Genomic DNA, 22762 nt, shown 5'->3' with positions numbered 1-22762 from the left:
CCTTTAAAATGCCGTTATATACAGGGATATAGCTCTTTGGCGTTCATCATTCTCCAAGCGATGGCGTAACTGGTTTTGATAGGTAAAAGACTGCTCTAATCATTTGAGCGCCTAATGAAGGACCAAACTATCCTACTTTATCAGTAATAGACCAGGACTTCTGAAAAACGAGTAGAAAATGCGTTTATTATACACTTCGATTTCCAATCGCATCCTTTGAGAAAGAAGGATAATTTATCGCAAGTCAACTAAAAGTGAATAGAACATGAATGCCTTCAAATTACCTCAATCCTGTTTACAACTTCAAACCATCGTGAGCCAGATTCACTAAAATAGCAAAATATAATATTTTTCAATCCAAACAAAAATTTTTAAAGAGAAATTCATTGAGTCGAATCATTCGAAACTAGAAACTTTGCTTCCTCTTAGATAACATTAGAGTCACAAACACACGCATTTTTTGCAAGAAACCGACCCATAACAAAAAACTATAGTACTGATCCTTTTTAAAATTTAACACAAATCTGCAGTAACTTTTTCATCCTTTCCAAGTTATGAGGCAATGTCTCTTTTGAAAAAAATGCTTGAGTCTGTGTCCTAAATAAGAATCTAGACGGAGATTATCCTATCTAGACGGATAACATATTCTTGCACTTTCATAAGAAATCTGCACCTGTTAAGGTTAGCGAAAAACTAAAAACCTTAGTACATATTCTTAGTTTAGTTTCTTCCTGAAATGCGTGTACGTATCATTAGTTGAACAGAATAGTTTTTAAATGTCTACAACTTAGGAGACTTAATGATCTAACAACATTATTTGAGTCTTGCTGCCTCTAGCTTCATGTCAAAAGTAGTTCACATCTGGGTGACTTTACTAAGAAAATTTTCATAATACCACGAGTTAAAAAACTTCTACATCCCATCCTTTTTGAGCTACTAAGAAATGTCACAAAAACATTAAAGTCGAAAACGATAAATTCATGACTTTAGTTGAAAACATGACTTGTCGTTGTGATGTCACAGCAGAAAGTTACAAATAGCTAAACCACGGAGACCTTTTTCTGGCTTCAATCTGTTATGATTTTCCTTATGGTGCTAAAGCCAATTCCAAATCAGATTAAATATATCAACAAAATTCGCTAGCAAAATTAGTATTTAGGAACCTCAATGTAAAGAAAAATACACAATGACTCACAAAACATGGCCAATATTATTTGGATCTTGAGGTAAGTTTTTCTACAACAGAGAGGAAAATCGAATTATAAAATGAGTAGAAAGTCACAAATAAAGATAGAATAATTGGTGTCACGAATGTCACAATGGAGACGGTCAAGTTGAGGTTTTTCAGAAAAAAAGCTTTTGCTCCAATTCTGTCCGTCAGAAAAACGCGTATCAGTTTATGGTACAGTTTGATGTTATCCTGTACCGTCTTGTCTGACTATCCAGCAAAGTTGTTTATTGTATCGTGTAGCGAATTTAAGAGGCAATGGTGACCAGAAAAAAGAGTGGTTGCGTAATGAAGGCTTTTAAAACTATAAACTAACGTTATAAGACTTAGCAAATAAGTTTAAGAAATTAGGTCTTGTCTTTCTGTGTCGCCTGTAATGAACAGTCCTTTGTAGTGCAGAATGCCATCAAGTCATTAAATTCAGTACGATTTGAAATAACTTTTTCTAAAAACTTTAACAGCTGGAGGTATGAGAATTCAAATGGCAAAGTAACCCTTTTTAAATACTGCGATTTGCTGAATGATAAAAAGACGAATAATGCAAGTGGATGGCACGAGAATAACCCAATCTATCCTTAGTGTTAACGACGATAGGTTTAGGACATACCATCATTTTTCTATAAGTAACCAACTTTGCATTTTTTTTATAAGAAACTTTCGAAACCGCGCCCTAAGATGACCAAAATAAATCCATAGTGGTAAACCTTAAGCAATGGCTAGAAAAATTTTCTTATTAAGATGAAGTGGAAATAATTCTTTCCCAATTGGGTACCTACTTCCCGTCTGATTGAAAAATATTCATAGAAAGAAGAGCTTATTGTGACTTATAACGTACTCTAACTAACGTTATCTTAAGCTACGTTTTTATGTTTCTAAAAAGGAGCTTTTCAAAGTTTGGTTTTTAAGAACCTCAAGGAGCTCTTCATTATAAACGTCAAGCAATGGGCTCAACAAAAAATCAAGAAACTGAATGAAATGAGCGTTTAATCTCCTTAGAGATAAATTACAATAATCTTACAATATTCACATGGATGCTTCTCAAAGTTTAAACAAGGTATAGCTTTAGTTTTTTCCGGATTGAGATGTTGAAGCAAATTGCCTTTTCCGGATTTATTAGCGGATGCTTCCTTGTTTACATGTGAATTTTGAAACATTTCATTGACAAAATCCTTTAGGAAAAGACGCTTACTCTACCCCTATGGAAATCAATTTCTATTTTCAAAATAAGACACAAATAAATACTGAGAAGAAAGATGCAGCAGTGGGAGAAAAATAATTGGTTTTTAAGAAAATTCTTGGAAGAAAATTAGAAAAGTTGCAATGCTTAATTTACACGTCCCGTTTAACGCGTACAGAATCCATTAGGATTGTGAGGGACAAAAGCCAAACAAAAGCGCGTAAGGAAATCTGGTTAGATTCAAACTTCGTACATCTGCCGTGCATTGTAACTCTGTTTAAGTGTTACATCCTTCGAATAATGCTTCTACGCATTCGCTAGAATCGCAAATTGCACTGGGGGGGGGGGGGGTTAACTTGATTTGAATTGATCTGATCCATCAGAATCACAATGTTTAAATCCAAGTAGCGCTACAAGTAGCAAGTAGCAAGTACCGGGGGGGGGGGGGGGAGGGGTTAACTTGATTTGAATTGATCTGATCCATCAGAATCACAATGTTTAAATCCAAGTAGCGCTTTGGTCAGTTAGTGTGACTGACAAAAAGAGCTTTTGTCACGCATTAAATTTGGCATAAGCTTAATTTAAAATTTACAAAATTAATTCGCCTTTTCTCAAACTTAATTGATATCTACAGGGTTCAAAACAACATATTTGATTTGATGTGATTTGAGCACGACTTATAAACTTGCCCTAAGATACAACTTAAAAAACATTTTCCAATAAATTTAAAATGTGGGTTATTAATCTAAGACTTACTAAGTTTGACGGAGGTCCTGTTAAACAGTTTAGTACATAGGCACAAAACACAAGTTTGTCACAATTGACGTGAAAATTGACCAGTACTTCGTCGGGCAATGGTGGGTTTAAAACACGCTAGGAAAGAAAAAGTATTGTTCATAAAGTGCACCATTTCAAAAAAATGATTACCAACATTAATCTCTACCCCGAAACTCTAGGAAAAACATTCCACTATCAATAATTGGTCCTACAAACAAAATGCGCCATTTCTTAGCTTCAAGTTTATATTTCCTAATAATTTTTCTAGTCTTTCTCAATCTTTCAAGTCTATTTTATCTAATAATTTCTCGCAAAAATGTCATCGTCAAGCTTCTTCGACATTATCACATATTTCTGCACACAGTAAAAAGATTTTATGCATATTGTAAATATTGTTGAAATTGGAGAAGATAACAAACTTTGAAAATTGATAAAGATTAAAAAGACTGCCGGTTTTACTTGATTGTTGATAAAATTTATTGTTGATAAAATTTAAACCAATGATTCCCCTAAATTTATACAATTTGTCTCATTTTATTCAATTCAATAGTTTACACAAAACTGTATGCTGCGTGCTAGTTTTCAGTAGAAAAACAGAGTAGCCTAAATGATTAGAAATATATATATATATAAGTGACTGAGAGCCAGAAAACCTCGTGATTGCCATTTGTAACTGATAAAAATCTAAATCGAAAAAACTCTTTAAACCATAGAGATCTAAACAACCAATTAACAAAATTTTAAACTGGTTTTAGCATAGTTGCAATGCTGGACAAAAAGACTTTTCAAGAAAACCTGATAGTTTCTCTTTCCTTCGCAAAAAATTGCCCTTTCCCACGATTAAATATTGAATGCATGATTTTGAAGCAGAAATGATAGAACTGGAAATCCATCACTGATTCAGAGGAAGAGGGGGTTCCAATTTCGTCGGGCAACATGAAGTACGAAATTGCAAAAATTGCATTTTGTCTCAATAGTTTTGTCGCGGATTGTAAACTTCAACTGTAGCTAAAAGCTCTTTAAATTTTAGATTAACACTACGAGCAAGTTTTGACAGATCGTACCCCACCTGCATACCACTGGATATCAAATGAGGCAATGGTTGTTTCGGTGGCACTAAGAGCAGAGATTTCCCACGACTCAAACTGCACATAATGCTCTCCATTAGCTTAAAAATAAAAATATTCTTGATATACAATATATATTGAAAGAAGGAAAGCGAGAATGAAGCAAAGTATATTAATATTTATGTCATTTCAGATGGTTGATTTTGTTGCATTGTATTTGAGTAGGGAAATAATAGGTCATAGATATAATGAACAAAGGACTGAATAAATAAATGAATTGATGAACAAATAAAAGCATAAAAATGAATGAATGAATAAAAGTGAATGAATGAATAAAAGTGAATGAATAAATAAAAGTGAATGAATGAATGAATGTAAATGAATGAATGAATGAATGAATGAATGAATGAATGAATGAATGAATGAATGAATGAATGAATGAATGAATGAATGAATGATTGAATGAATGAATCAATGAATCAATGAATCAATGAATGTAGTTAGTTAGTTACAGCAAGAACACTACACTTATCCAAGTTTACAAGTAACAAAGTTTGGTTCCATAAAGGGCATCAAAATGAACAATTTTTTTACTGTTTCATTCATTAAAAATCAAGTTAATCGATATCTTTTAATTCATTTTCTACTTTGACCTCCTATCCTTTGTCTTCTTATTATTTTTCTTGTTTGTATTCTTCTCTTTTCTCTCCTCATTCTTCAAATTCTGCTTCCACTTAATAAGCATATTCTTCATCTGCTTTTTCTTATTCTTTCTCTCTTTTTGCTTTAAATCAGATTTCTCAAATACCTTCATTTTTGAATTTAAGTAACTTCAGGTATGGTTATCATATAATGTAACGTAACGTGACTTTTTCAACTGGGTATTATTTATTAAACAAAAGGGTGGGGCAGGGTGTGGCTTGATGGGGCTTGATGAAAAAAGGGGGATAATAGCAAAATTTAAAAGGGCTAGCTATTGGCATTTTATCTAATTTTCTTTTTGGTTCGGTTGGCAAGTACTGCACTGTCAGGGCATTACTATGATGAAAACGATATTTTGCTAAAGAACCCAACGCAAATACCCTCTACGAACTTATTCATTGCATCAAATTACCACTAGCACCATAATTAAAAGCAAAGAATCGAACCTAAATTTCTTGTTGAGACCACCCCTTATCTAAAACCTCACGGCTGGTCCTTGCCATCACTTTGGCTCTATAAACACTTATTGTCTATTTCACAACCCCTTTCCCATACTTGTTGTTGCATAAGCACTGAGACTGTGAAATGTAGACGAACTGTAATGCCCAATTATGCCTATACACCCGAAGGCCTTCTTAACGTATGAGCTAGAAAGAAACTGTACCCCAAGCCCGATAGATCCTTCTTTGTAAGCGAAAATACCATATTATTTCTATTCTATAAGACTTGATCTTTGAAGCTGTAGTCCCGAAGAAGGTAATTTAATGTCCACAGGTAAAGCTGTATTTGTCTCGTTTGCATCAAAGTGATGAGATACAGGACTACACAGAAACGAGGATCAGGCACCTACCTGGTTTATTTCTTGACCAGATGTGAAAATACCACCAACCTCTCTTTCATTCACTTCTTCAAGGGCAAGTATCAGATGGTTGTGCGCATCTTGTAGCTGAAGGCGACAAAATTTTTCTAAATGCAAAACTCAAATTTTTCAAATGCCAGCAGAGAAATTTGTTCAAAAACACAATGTTTTGAGCTGTATGCCAAAAGGCACATGAAAAGAACAAGTAATTTAGTAAAGAAGTGAAAACATATGAAATAATCATGGAAATATAGCATACCTGCTGGAGTTTCCAGGGAAATTGGTCAAAAATGAAAGTTCCAAAAGTACCATTTGAAAGCTTCGGAATTTTGAATTTTAAATCCTAGAAACAAAATTTAACTTTAGTTTTATGTAATTTATGGTTACCATGAAATGAAAAGAGCAATTGAATGTAAAAAATTATCTTTCTATTATCGACAAAAAATAAAGGTAGGCCTTGTTCAACTTATTATCTAGATACAATTATAGCTTACAATACTTTAGTAAATTTGCTTTTTGAAAATATTTCTAAAAACACGTGCAATGATTCAGTCATAAATTGTTAACATTGTCTAAAATACTTTGCAGCCCATATGCAACTTTCTCAGTGAGTTTATTAGCACATTTTAAGCTGAGTTGATAATAGTTGATGATTACAATTGATAGAGAACAAAGTCATTAAATTACAAATCATAACCGAAACATGGTCAAATAATACAAGGGTGCAAATTGAAAGGGATGAAAAATACCACAAAGGATTTTGCACCAGAAAGGCTACGGAGATACCAAGATGCAAGGAAGGACTTGTGTCGAAGGTCACAATATTCATTGGTCAGTTCCGTAATAGACTATTTGCTAACCCAAAAGTCTCTTACTGAACCAAGACTTTGAATCTTGTTTGCAGGTTAGCCCTAACAGATGGTAGCAGCTCGACCACAAAAGGATCAATGTATCATAGGTGCAAATGTGGGTCAACAATTATAGAAAGCTGCTTAAATAATTTAACTTGAAACTGCTCTTGAAGGCGGTTCGACTACCTTTTATAAGAGCAGAGTGTTGGACAGAATATTAAAGTGTCTATGCAGCGAAATTTTACTTCCCGTTTTTTTAAGAGTTATATTTTCCCATCTTTTCTAATACGCTTGACACCAAAATCAAAATCATAATCATAATCATACGCTTGACATCATAATTTGACCAGCGAAAGTGTGTTTAATCAAAGTTTGAAATTATGTAGTACTTGCGAAAACCAAGGGTCAACAGCAATCAGGAAACTGTGGTTGTACTTAATAGGCAATCGTTTAGTGCGATCGTATAAAAGTCGGTTTTGTCTGTTGATTTTTAAATATTTGAGTGTACATCGAAACAACGATAGGCACTGATAGTAAATAAACAATCGATCGAGAAATGTGTCTTTACCGGCCTTTTCCAAACCCAGCGAGTCCTATTTAACGTGTCGAGAACACAGAGCCAGATAGAGAGACAGTGTGTTATCTGTAGAATTCTGATCTGAACTCAACTAGAATTACATACAAATTAACATGCTTACATATAAAAATCAAAATGCTAATTATGGATCAGTTAGGATGACGAAAGGATGATGCAATGTGATAAAGAGAGATCTAGGCATAGAACGGGAGACGTTGATTCAGCTTGATTTAGCTGAGTGAAGCTGTAAGGGGGGCTTAAGGGGGTATCAAATTTCGTTTTTCCACAAGAAAATTTACCTATAACCGTAATTCCGCAAGAATATTTTGATATTACCGTAATACCGAGTTTTCAAAATTAAAATAACCGAATACATTACAGTTTGAATTTTAATTAATTTTATTGAAGTTTCGAGTAAGTTCTGGGGAAATCGTCAAGATTGAAGCACGTAATATATGCCCATATATCAGAGGAAAGTTTATAATAACAAATCCAAAACTTGTGCACCCAAGAAATATGAAGCTCGTTTAGGACCCTTTTTCTTCAATCTTTCTAACATAAATTCTCTGAAAATTTCACCACATTTAGCTGGCTTTTCACTCTGACAATTTACCCTTCAGAGTCTTCTTGATGGATACAACTGGTTTTTCCCTAGTGCTTAGAAGCTTAGTAGTATTTTCGGTTGCTAAACAGTTTAGTGTTTGCAGTTTCACTAAATTTATCTATGATACCATATTTTCTCACTAGATGTGGAGTCACACTTTGCCTATGAATCCTAGGGGTATAGCGCTAGGGCAAAGGGGACCTATGAGAAGCTGAGCAATGAGCTAAATTGATGTAATCCTTGACGGCTTATTATTTTCAGATCTCCGTCTTATCTTTGCACAAATACTCAAATGACGCCGTACAAAAAGTTAATTTTCGACTGCGCCCCCTGTCTATTCAAGAATAACTTTTAATGGAAATATGTTTCTGAAAGTGGTAACCAAATTCCATGCTTAAATAAAAACATATAGAACATTCAAGCAGTTACGTGATATCTCTCTACAATTCTGAAAGCTTAATCGAATCCAAAATAATTGCAAAGATCAATGGAAATAGAGTTGATCTAGCTTATGCCTACAATCGGAAATACTTTAATCTGTGCTTTATTCATTGACACAAATCATCAATATGAGGAATCCAAGAAGAGATCCATGTGGAACACCAAAATTCAATTCTTCCATTTGTGACGTAGCACAACTTTTCGAAGCAAACCTTTGACTCCAGAGACTATAGAAGGAACTGAAACAACCCAAATTTATTTTCCACTTTTAAACTAGAAATATATTTTGTTCTCTTTCTTGAGGGAGTTGAACGCTTTTCATGTCTAATCAAAAAGTGCTGTTGTGCTATGCTGATAGCTTTATATAGGACAGCAGTTAGCAGCACCACCAAAAGGGGGTTAAGGGCTCAGTTTTGAGCAAATCCTATACAACAAAGTTCTAAGTTGGGCATTTTTAATATAATCCTTCACATCATTCTTTCATACTTCCGTGTTGAGCTTTTTTAATACAGAAAAGTTGGATGTATTTTATTAATACTGTACTGTTTTCGAAAGCAAAAACGAAAACATGTGACCCATTCTTGCACATATAGACAAAACGAAAAATGTGTCGTTATAGCTGGCTCCAGCGAGTCTGGTTGTATATAGTTATTTTAGATTGTGAGGGAAACGAAGAGGAAAATCTAATTATAAAAATTCCGAAATCAAATCGTGTACATTTGCAGTCGCAACTTGAGATTTTTTTTAACCAAGAGTAACGCAATTTAAAATTGAGAGAATAAAAAAAAATTGGTATTTATCAGCAAAAGACCACAAAGGTTACAACATGGATAGAGCAAGATACCACCGCTAGCATTTCGCCAACAATTCTACTTAAACTGATTCAGAACTGGCCAATACCGCACACTTGGCATTTAATTCATCAAAACTTCTGTGACACACAGTGAATTTGAGGAGGACTACGGAGTTTTAAATTTAGGTACGGACGATCTGGGAACCAATAATTTAGAATGCATTTAGAAATCAGTTGCATGCATATGCCTGTGTGTTCAAAACCAAGGCATATCCTTGGTTGCCTATCATTTTGGCATGACCAACGAGCAGTTTTCCTTTTTATCACCAATGGCATGTGAATGAGGGGCCCAATCCCAAAAGAATTATGAAAATCCTTTGTTCTAGTCTAAAAATAGCAAAAGGGTACATTTTTCACTTTGAGTCCATATCCTATCTTTTTTGCGTATAAAACTTTCTTTTGTTTCAGTGTTTCACGCTGTGGTACCAAAGTGAGACTGAGAGACGATATTACCGTCTGTAATTGTCTGTGACAAGGTGCCCCACTCTAAAAAGTGAACAATTTTCAGGGGGCAATTTTCAGTCGGGTCCATATCCTTTCTTTTTCAGCGTATCAAACTGTCCCTTATTGCAACGTTTTATGCTATTATACTTAATACTGGGATACGATAATACCGTCAATAAAGATCTAGGGCAAAAAACCCAGTCTAAAAATAGAAAAGGGGGCAAATTTCAGTCGGGGTCTATATCCTATAGTTTTTAGCGCATCAGATTGTCACTTGTTATAAAGTTTCATGTTATTGTATTTACTAACAGCAGAGATATCGTACTATCGCTGCTAGAGTCTGGAGGCAAAGTACCCCAGCTAAAAATAGCTGAAGGTGGCAATTTTCAGTGGGGGTCCATATCCGTTCTTTTTCGGCCTATCAAACTTTCTTTGTTGCATAGTTTCATGCTAGTATCACCATTTGCACAATTCGACGTAATAAATGATTTAACAGACCTGACTAAACGGTTTCGCCTCGACTCATCACTGTGACGTCACAGCGGGAAATAAAATATAGCAATGCAACTGCAAAATGTGCATACATTGACACTCAATAAAAAACCATTTCTTTTATTGATATAAATTTCTTTTAAAATATTGGAATGCTAAATTTCGCTGCATAGGCACTTTCTAGAAAAGCTAAAAAAAACAAATTCTAGAAAAGATGAGATATAGGCGCTAAGGTTTTCTCCAAGCAATTTGATGTAATTGCGTGGGAACTATAGGCTAAACAATTAAATGTAATACTCCTAACAGTAAGAGTTGTAAGAACAAAAGTTTCTGAAAAGTGGAACCCAAAATCATAAAAACAAATATTTTATTTTACACCAGGCGGAGAATGGGGGTAAGGTCCCCCCTCGGGGATCTAATTCTAATTAGGTGGGTTTTGGTAATTTTGGGGTGCTGATTCCGAAAATCAATGTTATACAAGCAACTTGGGGGCCTCCAGCCTCTATTTCATGTCAAAGTCTCGTTTTCAATCAAAATAGAGGCAGCTGCTTTTTAAGGATCCACCCTTCGGTGAAGTCTCTAAAATTCATTGGATCTAGATAATTTTAGGACGCTGATTCCAAAATTCGTTATTATAAGTACGTATAAAGGGGCTTTTGGCCTCAATTCCATGTTTAAATCTTGATTTTACGCAAAAAGGACAAAAAAGGCCTGATAAGATTCCACCCAATTAAGAAATTTTTCCAAATTTAGCGCAATAGGGTAAATGCGGTGTACTGATTCTAAGGCCTTTTGGAGGTCTTTTTGGCTCGGCTTCCTAACAAAGTCTCTTATTCAAAAAACGCTCTTGACCATTAGCCGCTATTTAATTCAACTATACTATAAATAATCTATCATAAATTAAATCAGTTTCCTTCAATCTATATATAGAAAATGTATCTTTAATAAATTTATTATTATGACGCATTGTACAAATCAATGGTATCTTTATTAAGATCGTTTTCTCTATCATTGCCGTCAATTAGATTTGCCCCGTCGTTATCATAGGTAGACAAAGTTTCGTTAATCAGCAGCTCTGCGACACCGTCTGGGTAGCATTGTATTGTAGATTATTTAACGTTAGTTTTTACAATAGTGCATATACACTAATTAAGACTAACATGAAGCAATTTCAAGGATTGCATAAGACAGCTCATTTACTGCAAAACGAGCATGCGCACTTGTTTTCAAGGAACCAAGATTTGATCAAATTCTTAAATTGTCTAATATTTTGTGCTGTCTTTATTGATTCCGGAGTGATTTCCAGATTTTAGGCCCTTGAAAACTTAATGATCTGATACCATTATTCTGGTAGTTCTAGCTTTTAGAATGTCAAGGGGGTTTTTGAGTCGAAGGTTATGACCTGTTTTTTGGCAGTTCCTTGATAATGATTGTTTTGAAAATTTAATTTGAAGAGGAAATTCGAAGAAGACACCATCTTGGGTTTTCACAATTTTATAAAAACAGCTGCTCTAGTTGATGCTAAACTAATCTTTTTTTAAATAATTTTTGGTGTTCAGTTTGCTTTTGATTTATGTCCAGCGCCCTTTTGAAAATCATGAAGTTTTTCGAGGGTTTGACATCTATTTTTCGTTTTCGTGAAGTAAACAAAGACGTATGAAAATGGACACGTGATAGAACGGGTACAGCAAAAATCGATTGTGATAAAGGATTCGTACAGCGATGTACCGGCGATAATCATGACAATCATAACTTTTGCTCGTACGGTCTCGAGTTTTTGGGAGAAAGGTGTGGCATTCGACTGGTTTTGATTCCCAAAACCTCGAATCAAAACTTCCATCCATTGCGGAGAACCGAGCTGTGATGCAGCACCGTTTTCGTGCCAAAAAAACCGAAGGCCTATAGCAGAGTCTTGGCAGAGCAACGCTCCGAAGATAATTGCCTTCCGCACAAAGAGGTGGCGCTTAACGACCTCCACAACAAAGCCGATTGATTGACACTGAAATTGATTGACAGTTGTCATGGCAGCAGAAAAGTGACTAAATCTGCTGACAAAGTGCTGACAACATGAACTGAAGCTTCCATATGCTACTTATACGCGGGGCAGACTATAAGCCCTTCACTCGCGCGCTGTCGCGCGCGAGTTGCGGGCAAAAATATTTCCAATCCCTTCACAACTTTTTCGGTTACTTCAAGCGTGGTCCCCAGATTTGCAGATATATTAACGTAATCCGTCTTTTTACCATTTTTCTCCAAAAAGCTATTTTCCCTTTTCAAAAAATAGAAACAATAGTAATTTCCTGAAAAGGCAAGAAGACCGATTAGTGCTCTTCTCTTTTCGACGTCCAGTGTTGAAGACTCTTCGCCTTCTATTAACTTTCTCCTCATCAATGCTTTTGCATAAGTGAATCTCTGATAGCATCCTCGATCGTAGAAAAACTCATTATGGTCAACATTTTGTGCAAGGTTCTCGCATTGTTTTCTGTGATAATTCTTTCCATCAACGTTTTGGTGAATTTTGCTGTACCCAATCAAAGATTAAAATTAAAACGCTTTCTTTAACGAGATTTTCGGACTTGCTTACTGTTCATAGTGAGCGATACAAGTTCCTTTAGCTGCCATTTATGTTGATCGCAATCACCATTTCACAAAAAGAATCTGACGATCTTGAGATGTGCATTACGTTACCAACAGCAAATATGAATCACTGGAGTTTCAATTGCTTTCAAATTAGGTGTTACAATTTGGTGTACTGTAATGTGATGTAATGTCAGATACTTTGTTATGAAGTGGAACCAAAAAGACCCCCAAAAGGCGTAAAAACATTATTTTTATAATCAGTCTACCACAATTACCTTACACTGGTCTATTTGACTTTCGAGTATTTATATATCAAGAAAGTAGATTCACTGACAAAATGTGACTAAAAGGCAAAATAACAAAAATTAATAAACTTAGCTAAAAATAAAAAAGATAGAAAAGCAAAAAAACAACAGGAAATTTATCTACATTGGAAAAAGCTTTTGGCTAAGACGAGAGAACAGTTGTCTTATCAATACGCGATGCAAAAATTGTCAATAGAGGGCTTAAAATTTCACAGATTGTTTCTGGAGTGGATCAAAAAACCCAGCTTATGTGAAACACCAGTGCAATAGTAAGATATGAGTGACATATAATTGTTTATAGCTAAAATTTCCTTTTTCTTTTATAACTGTTCCAGAAATCAGCTAAGATGGAATACCGAAAATGGCTATAATAAGGCAGTTTAGATAACAATCAACCTTGATGCTGTGAGCTGCAATGAGTTTACTGATTTACGATGTAACACTCTAAGGAATTGGTACAAAGCTTAGGTTCTTTTTTATATGCTTTTCACCGCAAATGATTAACAAAACCTCCAAACAAGTGTTGAACAATAAGCAAACAACCGTATGCAATCCAACAATTTAAATGCATATTAACTGCACTCTGATAGCAATGCTGAAATTAATTTTTCGATAAAAAAGCCTTTTGATTTTGATGAAAGTAAAAGGAATATAAGATAAAAAAATGGAAAAGGGAACATCATCTTTTATAGTTTTTTTTGTCAAAAATACTCTCAATCTACTATGGATCTTCTTGAAATTGAAAAATAAAATAAAATTTTCATAAAGATCTTTTATAATCTAAAACAATAAACTCCACACCTAATAAATATTAAGCCTTCAAGAAATTGGGCTCATTTAGGCAAATCTTACGAGAGTTAACAACTTCTCTAATCAAAAAATAATTCGAGTTTTTTTATGATTTCAAAAAAATTAAGATCCTTGCAATAGCTCTGACATAATCATTTCACAGTGTAGGTTATGAGTCGCTGTTAACGGGGACCTTTAACATGAATGGAATAGAAATATTAATTAAGAGTTCTGTTGAAATGCAGAAGATGGATTCCAATAAATGTGAAGACCACAACTAAAACGTTTTAAAAAGATCAAATATAATTGTACCACAATTAAAACTTTAAATGAGTTTTCGTAACGTAGTTCACATTGACCTAATGTAGTCAGAATTGATACCAGGGGGTTTGAACTTTGGAAATTTTGAATTTTTTGAATGATTAAAATTCACGAGACGGATTAGACAACGCTAAATTCAAAGCTGCATGATTCTTATTCTCCATTGTGATTTTTGGTAGAGGAGATTTTTCAAGTATTCTTATAAGCAATAAAAAGGGCTTTAAACAAAATTCCTTTACATGCAATATTTACTGTTCTTTAGTGTACAATATTTACTGTTCTTAATTTCTTTATTTAAATTTTAGTTCTGTTATTCCAGTTAGTCTTGATTTTATTGTACTTAGTAGAATTTTAAAGAGAAATGAAACTGAAGGCAAAATGAAAATTACATGCATTGTCAGATGGTTCTGAAGACAGAGATGACCATAAGTGATGCGAATCAAGAGTTTAGTATGGCCACACAAAACCCATAAAAATTACGAAAAATAAAGGAAAAATATGAAGTGTATGAAGTGAGATTCTTTGTGTGATCTCCTTAAATCTTGAACTATTGTGATAAAATGTGATAATGTGTTAAAAAGACAGAAAATGTGTTAAAAGGTAAAAAGACTAAAGGACTAGAGAAATACAATTGTCACTTACTGCCTTGACAACACTGTCCCCAGCAATGCTAATAAGTCCCTTGACGATGTCAGAGCTATAATAAAACAATCAGTTATAAACTAAGCTATATACTTATTGCAAGGACTTTCTAGTGCCTTGATGCAAGAAAGTTCCCTTTGAACTAAAGCTTGGTTTTGAGAAATGACATGCTTTAAGATCTCACAACAATTGTAGCTACAGAATTAAAAGAAAAACACGAATCTAATGTCATTCTGATACCTAATCTCTATGAGAACAGGTTTTCTTATATTTACAAGGATGAGATTTGCTAGGTTTTCGTATCTCTCAAATAAACTAGAAGAAGAAATGTACAAAGTCTAACGAGAAAGGATACATGAACGACATAAACAAGAGCAGGATATTATTCAGTCAAGAAATAAATCTAAAGTTGCTCTTATGCAAGCAATAAGAATGAACTTTTGAACAGCTTTTGTGAGCCAGTTGCAAACGTTTCTTTGGGTCACTTTTACTGGAGATAAGAGGGGGATAATGTCTCCCAGTTCGCGAAAATTGCGACCATATGCAATATTAACAACAATTAATGGATGTAAGACATATGTAAAATGGGAACGAAATTCCCTATTGTAATGTTATTTCGTTTAAAATGTAAGAATTTTTCCAAAAAATATTAAAAGAACAAAGGACCTTTATCATAACCTTGGAACAGAAGGGAAATTGCACAAACTATGGAAAAATTAATTGATTATATGAGGGTATGTAACTGGGCCAACAGTAGTGTCCGTAAGGCTATTAAAACACAGGCACATGTAGCACAAACGAAAGACAGTGATAAAACAGTTATAAGCCAAACAAAGACTCAAGCTTGAGGCAGAAAACAACTTTGTTCACTAATCTCAGCTTATCAAGGCATGAATAACGTTAAGCAAGTCCCTTATTTGTTTGAGTGCAGGCCCTCCTGAATGCTGTTGTCTTTGATCTCAAAGCATTTTCTTTAAAGCTGAATATATTTCATTGAGAATTGATATAGCATAGATCGCCGGTAGATATTATTGTACATTCAGCTATCAAAGATGAGCCACTTTGAAATGCGAAACAAAACAAATTGTCCCTAAGAGAATAAATGTTTATGATATTTGGCAAAGTTTAAGCAGATTAAAATGTTATAATGTATGCCTCTTAGTACGTCTAGCGGTCTATTTTCAATTTTGTTGCCGAATATTATTATAAAACGGAGCATAAAATAACGTCCATGAAAGACTGCACAATGCGGCCATGAAAAACCTTTTACAGAATATTTATAATTGCGGTAGCAGATTCGCCAGATATCAGCCACTGAATGTCACAATGAAACATTTAGCTCACTTAAGACGGTTCTCTTGCAAGCCACAAGTAAGGCAAAAACATTTGAGCGCAACACTGCTCGGTCTAAGTGGTAATCATACCAGAGCTGCAAGGTCCTTTGTGTGAAATTTCAACTAAGCAGTGTAGAAATCTGCTACAAAACAGGAAGAACCCATCAAATAATCAAAATTTTACTTATTTTTAGGGATTGGTCCGCCCTTGTAGCATTAACGACTAATCGACTTGCAAAAATCAAGTTAGAAGGGGTTTAGCAATTTGCAAAGAGACATTACAGATAGAATTCACTGGTTAAAAACCAGGTTTGGCCACATTCTCGCTCCTGGCTAAAACATTTGGATTTTCACAGTTCTTGTTTTGAAATAAATTTTTTTGGAAGTACTTCAACTTTCGATAGGTCCTTCAATTCGTAAGAAACAAAAGTGCATATTTCGTTTTTGGATAGTTAATGGATTTCCAATATTGACTAATTTTGTGGTTAATCAATGAAATAAAACTATCAGTCTTATAAAAACCACGTATTATCTAAACAAGGTTAATTTTGAGGCTTTTCTCCTCATTGCCAAAATTTTAGATGCAGTTTTAACACGATAGGTTTATGAGTAAACTGAAACCAGTTGACAATAACAGGGCGGGCCAAAGAAGCAATAGAAACTAGCAGTCATGAATCATAAAGCAGACAGATAGTAAGTTCAAGGGACGCACCCTTTTTATAAAGATCGTATACGGAGCCCTAGCTCATCTTACCTAGCTTCTACGTAAGATTTACTATTCTTAGCTATGATTTCTTGAAATTAAAACAGGCAAACCAAAATACTTAAACTGAATGGGCAATTGTTCTTGTCCTTAAGGATATCTTACTGTTTAGGTCAAAAGGTAGTTTTACGGAGATTACTTGCTTAACAAAACGTCTTCTGTAGGTCTTGATCTTATAGATAGCTGATCTAAAATTTGCTGCAAATGTCATTTTGGGTTAACGGATAATTTTGAGTCAAGCTATCTCTGATTTTATTACAGATGATAGCTAACTTCTTGAAAAGTCATACAAGTGTTAAAAATTTCCAAAATTCAAAAACTTTGACTTCGCTATTCAACCATAATTCCCTAGATAAAACCAGGTTCAACACTAAAAATCTAGTAGCGTCGTATATTATGGGTCACTTAACATCAGCCAACTTTGTCTGTAAACTGAAGATTGCGTTTTAAATAAGGACAGAGATTGTGATTTAAGCTTGGAATTAGGTCTGCTCAAATAGTTTCGTATTGTAATCAAGATCCTGTAATGTTATAATTATCATTTTTGATCCAACCTTTTCTCTTTAAAGTTGTCAAACATGAACTGCCCTTTTATTCTGAATGTCCAAATCATAATTTATACTCCAACTAATATCCACTGCCAACGAGTAAAGTATAGACTTTGACCGCGAAATTCCAATTTTTACTGAGGAAAATAGATTCTTCCCATTGCCATTCGTTTATATCGTACTTGAAGTCTCCATCAATTGCCACTGTGATACACAAATCACAAATCAAATCAACAAATCAAAAATCAAATCAACAAATCACAAATCAACAGCACAAATCCAAGGCAAGGCTTTGTATTACAAAGGAAGTTGCAAAAATTGAGACAAGAAGCTGTTAACTTACTTTGGGAGTGATAATAGAAAATTGTCTGCCTTATACACATTCCCCGGTGAAATCCTTTCTGTGATAAAGAATGAGAATCATTTATTTGAATTTAAATGTATTCTGTATGGTAACTAGAATAAAAAGTGCAAAAATCAGGCTTCCATTCATTTAAATCAAAATATGTTAAAGAAAATTACAGTTTTACCGGTCTGTCATAAAGTGCTCGGAAAAGCAGAGCTGTATATGCTATTTGGTGTATAGAACAGGACGGTTCTAAGTCGGTTCTACTCCGTGTTTGAGGATAAATGCAATCATCAGGCAACTGCGATTGATCAACAGTTGTCAATAGCGCAAATAAACATACATGCACATACAATGACAAGAACGTTACTACGAAGCATAATGTTGCATGATGTTTAATGCCGAATGGACAGATCATGATTGTTATTCGATGCTGCTGAACCATCCAGCTTTGGAACTAAGTACTCAAGGCAGTGGAGAACCACCTGTTAAAAACCAGCGACTTTTTAAGTGAATTCAAAGGCATCTAACAATAAAGATTAGAACTAGCAACAAGCACGCTAAGGCGCAATAACGTTGGCACTATTTTATTGGCAGAAGCCATGGAAACTGTACAAGTGTTACCCACAACACGTTGAACAGATTCTGTCATAGATTCTCTATTGATCATAAGACATGAAATTTAAGCTTAGGAGACAATAACGATGTGCATGAAATGAGTTGTAAGAGAAAACAATGAAATGTACCAAAGAACCTTTGGACATATGTCGGTTTTATATTCCAATACAGTGGTTCTCAAAAAAGGGGAAAATATTCTTAAGCACCGTAAAAACAATTATAGAGATAAAAAAATTGGTTCTTCACTGGTTGAAAGTAATAATATGATTGAGAGTGGAGATGCTAGGCTTTCAATTGCTAATAATGTGTTTGGGCAAAACGACAGATGGTGCTTGCAGAACGTAGGTGGGTAATTTCTAAAGGATTTCGTTTAGCTGCGAGAACAGGCGACAGCAAAAATCAAGCAACAATGGTTTAACATGGAAACTAACTAAAAGACACCACATGTTATAACTTGAAGATGGGAGACCATCCACTGCGGAGGTTCCAACTCCAAATTCTGCACACAGCCGGATTAATCTAGACTGTTGTGAGAAAAAACAAACACTATAGGACACCAAACAACGATATCAATACAAGAAAAAAGATTATATTTATCTTGTTTGAGAAAGTATGAAAAGACATTTGTGAGATCATTGACCTGTGTTCACCGGCCAACCTCAGACAGATGGCTAACAGGTTAACCAAGACTTTAAAATTCCAAGCAATACAACCAGATATGCTATCAGTCAGACAAAAAAGTCTTGATTCGAAAAGAATCCATGCATACTTTTGAAACGGAAAACTGAAATAATCATTGTCTAGCATTTAGATTGCTAGCTGAAGATATTTCATAAAGAAGTGGCTATGTGATTGACATGGTTACAAACGTGACCTTAAACAACTCAATTAGCTATCTCCAAATTCGTACAAATCCACTAATAATAAAGAGGGCAGATATGGTTGCTTGCCTAATCTTCCTCTCATGTTACTTTCGATTCACATATGGATATAAACTTTAGTCTACCTTCAGTCATTACCGAATGTTTATACTCCGAAGAGTGTCAAACAATAAAGTACATTAGCATGTTATGTATACATTAGTCCGTACTTTCTTTTAACTATAACTTTAATGAAATCTATGATATCTTGAAGATTTGGTCTTCTCCTTTTTGTTATTTTCTCAGTAGGTTGAAACCCATAATAAATCGGTAAAAAATTGGGAAAATACCCTCTCAAAAACTAAAAATCGTCATCGAGGAAAGAAATTTCTGATAAATAGGAAAATGACTAATAAGCCTACGGAAAGTTTGCATATTTTCTGGTTCTGCTTTTGAGAAATTTTTTTAAGACGGCTCTCTGTCAAATTTCTCACTGAATTGCCTGCAAAGAATCTTACAACAGTTTCACGAGATACAGGACCATATCCCAGAAGTAGCCAAAATGGAAACAAGGATGAAAGTCAATACAAGGTATTTTTGTCTGTCATTTGATGACTGGCAACAAATATAATGTTTGGTGGTGAATACTGTTCAAATGAGGACACAACAAAGCAGTTTCTTTGTTTCCAACATGTATATTTTGTTTGAACTAATAAATCGGTAAAAAATTGGGAAAATACCCTCTCAAAAACTAAAAATCGCCATCGAGGAAAGAAATTTCTGAAAAATAGGAAAATGACTAATAAGCCTACGGAAAGTTTGCATATTTTCTGGTTCTGCTTTTGAGAAATTTTTTTAAGACGGCTCTCTGTCAAATTTCTCACTGAATTGCCTGCAAAGAATCTTACAACAGTAGCCATAATGGAAACAAGGATGAAAGTCAATACAAGGTATTTTTGTCTGTCATTTGATGACTGGCAACAAATATAATGTTTGGTGGCGAATACTGTTCAAATGAGGACACAACAAAGCAGTTTCTTTGTTTCCAACATGTATATTTTGTTTGAACTAAATATAATACTATGAAAGTATCATACAGGCCTGTAAACGTAGACCTGAACTTGGCAAACTGTTTAAATAGCTGGAAATATAACAAAAGGAACTCACGTACTTTTTACGTTGAACTTTTGAAGACATCCCTGTGAACAAAATAATCCAAAATTAAAAAGAAGGCTAGAAATGTAAGGGCTGTATGAAAAGGTTTGGTTAAAGTTTTAAATATGGGAGACAAGAATAGAGACATCTACATACCTTTAGCTTACAAAATGAAACGAAACCTTGAAATTATTTGGATGAAATTAAGCCTCAACTATTTCTTCAACAAAACTTCAAAAGTAGCTGTTGACTGCAAATCTAAAATTCTTTAACCCTTTAAGTGAAAAGATCATAGGAATTCTTTCATAAGCTGGCATATTTGAAATTTTGAAGTGCGATGAACAGGAATAAGTCCGAAATAAGGCTTTTTCATTTCATTTTATCTATCATTTCATTTAATGTATAACAATTGAAATCATTAGGCTCTGGCATTCAAAGGGGTAGGCATTTCTGTTCAGTATAATTATTACACCTTGAATAATTTTCACATTATCAATCATTTTCATTTACACTATATGGCTGAGCGGTCGCTGATTGGTGAAGAAAAACAATTCAAACACATTGCAGAAAAACATCACCAAAATTCTAGAGAAATTTCGACCTGGATCAAAAAAAATCTGAGTTTTTGTTTACTTAGAACTGCAGCAATTTTGCATTAGAGGTCCCGTCAAGATGTTGTCCCTGTTGGTGAAATTGGTGATTTTGACAATAGAAACAATTCATCTAGTATCGTTAATTAAAAACTTTACGTTAGATTATACATTGTTTTTAGTACTTTCTTTTTTCCTTTTCATCTTGTAAACCGGCATCCTATTGCTATATAAACAGTGTTGAAATTTATCTAGAATTTTATATCAAACGTTTCTCTCTTCTCCTTGGGTTCTTATCGATCCACACGTGGATTTAAATTTTCTGCTCATGTTTGGTCTTAATCCGACGTTTATACTATGAAGAGTGCCGGATGAAAAGTACTTCAGTATGCGATAATTCCGCTATTTCATGCCAAATTTTTCAGTACCAAAAACTTATTTGTTATATCATATCGTTTCTTGTCATTCGCGAAGTTCCTGCCATCTATTTCTTGTCAAGTCCTCCAATTAGCTGGTACCTTAGACGAGAGTTCAATGTTGTGCAGCATTAGCTCGTATCTTTTATATTTCGATAAGGTTCCTCAAACCTTTGACGGACTATGAATTAAGCATTAAGTCAATAAGAACATGATACGCGAGAGGGCACAATCCAATAACTCAAAATAAATCTGTCAAAGCTAGTTTTCTCTGCAAATTCCTTTATGTCTGCTCTTTGCAAAGTTTCCTGTGGTACAATGCACCACAGGGAACAACCTTTGTGTATGGTTCATGGGTGGGCAATGGGCCTTGTAGCTTACTGCCTTCATATTTTAGCACAAGACCAATACAGTACTTAGCTAAAATAATTAAATGTTTGTTGATTACAATACGCAGTGAGTATTAATGTCATTTTGCTAAAAGGATGAAAGTGTTGATGCTGATAACCGTAATTGGCATAGCAGGAATTCAAGCGTTTGTGGGTTATCATAAAATGACATATCGCTGCATTGCTTTATTTCAACACAGGTCTGTTAAAGTAAAAAACAACAGAGCTGAAAGAATATTGGAACAAATGTAGACATTTCTCTTGAATTTAGTAAATTTTTCGCCGAACTCAATAAAACAACAATGTCAACAATGCAGTTGTGGTCTTGTAGACGTGATGAGGCAAGATGAAAAACCAAAACATTTAGCCATATGTCAACCGCGTTTCAATCGATATGAAGAGTCAATTCAGTACAGAAACCTTGTCAAATTTCATACTGACAATTCTAATCATGATGAGCTTCGATAACATAAAGCCCAGTCTGATTAATAGCTTCAGCTGGATCAAAGTGACGGTGATTTCAAAAGAATGATACACCGTGAAGACGTTATATCAGCAATATCGACATGTTAAGTTGAAAAATATGCAGATGTCAGGGACGCGAACTTGGGTCTTACCATAATGGTTTCTAAGCTTGTTAGGCCGATTTTTTTATAATTCTTAGACAATATACTTATCTTGAATTTTGAATATATCATAATACAGTCTGTATTTGTTGCAGAACAAGCCAAGAAGCTTTAGATAAGTCAACAATAAGAACTAGTTACGATAAGGAAATTTTAACGACAATATCTAAACGTAAAATAAACTGCAAGAAACAAAAAATCGCTTCTCTTCGTGTTTACGGTTCAAAAGATGAAGCATGCTCAATGTTATAAACAATTCTAGATAGAGCCTACCTTATACTTAGCCCTTGTTCCAACCCCTCAAATTCCTCTACTTAAAATAACAACGAGACAAGGTAATAAGCAATACAGCTACAAAGCTCAGGACAAGGATCCAGTTTCTAATTTTTCGTTGATTTTAGTTCTAAA

The 22762-nt window shown here is 34.4% G+C and overlaps 1 protein-coding gene across 2 annotated transcripts in view; it reads right to left on the bottom strand.

Annotated features, from left to right (window-relative positions):
- Positions 1-22762, bottom strand: part of LOC135682986 (protein rogdi homolog) — a 30846-nt gene that overhangs the window by 1887 nt on the left and 6197 nt on the right. Inside the window, exons 3-11 of one of the 2 annotated variants that reach the window (XM_065198111.2) lie at positions 20350-20377; positions 17698-17755; positions 14710-14764; positions 6070-6153; positions 5802-5897; positions 4252-4350; positions 3162-3278; positions 1196-1236; positions 285-327 (exon numbers count right to left, since the gene is read on the bottom strand). In XM_065198111.2, the coding sequence (XP_065054183.2) occupies positions 285-327; positions 1196-1236; positions 3162-3278; positions 4252-4350; positions 5802-5897; positions 6070-6153; positions 14710-14764; positions 17698-17755; positions 20350-20377 (621 nt within the window). The remainder of the gene's footprint in view (positions 1-284; positions 328-1195; positions 1237-3161; positions 3279-4251; positions 4351-5801; positions 5898-6069; positions 6154-14709; positions 14765-17697; positions 17756-20349; positions 20378-22762) is intronic. The other variant, XM_065198112.2, reaches the window with a different exon arrangement.

This window comes from Rhopilema esculentum, chromosome 7, assembly GCF_057945365.1.
Source record: "Rhopilema esculentum isolate cy_ngs chromosome 7, ASM5794536v1, whole genome shotgun sequence".
In the NCBI taxonomy this organism is placed as follows: domain Eukaryota; kingdom Metazoa; phylum Cnidaria; class Scyphozoa; order Rhizostomeae; family Rhizostomatidae; genus Rhopilema; species Rhopilema esculentum.
This window is presented reverse-complemented; position numbering and strand designations above follow the sequence as displayed.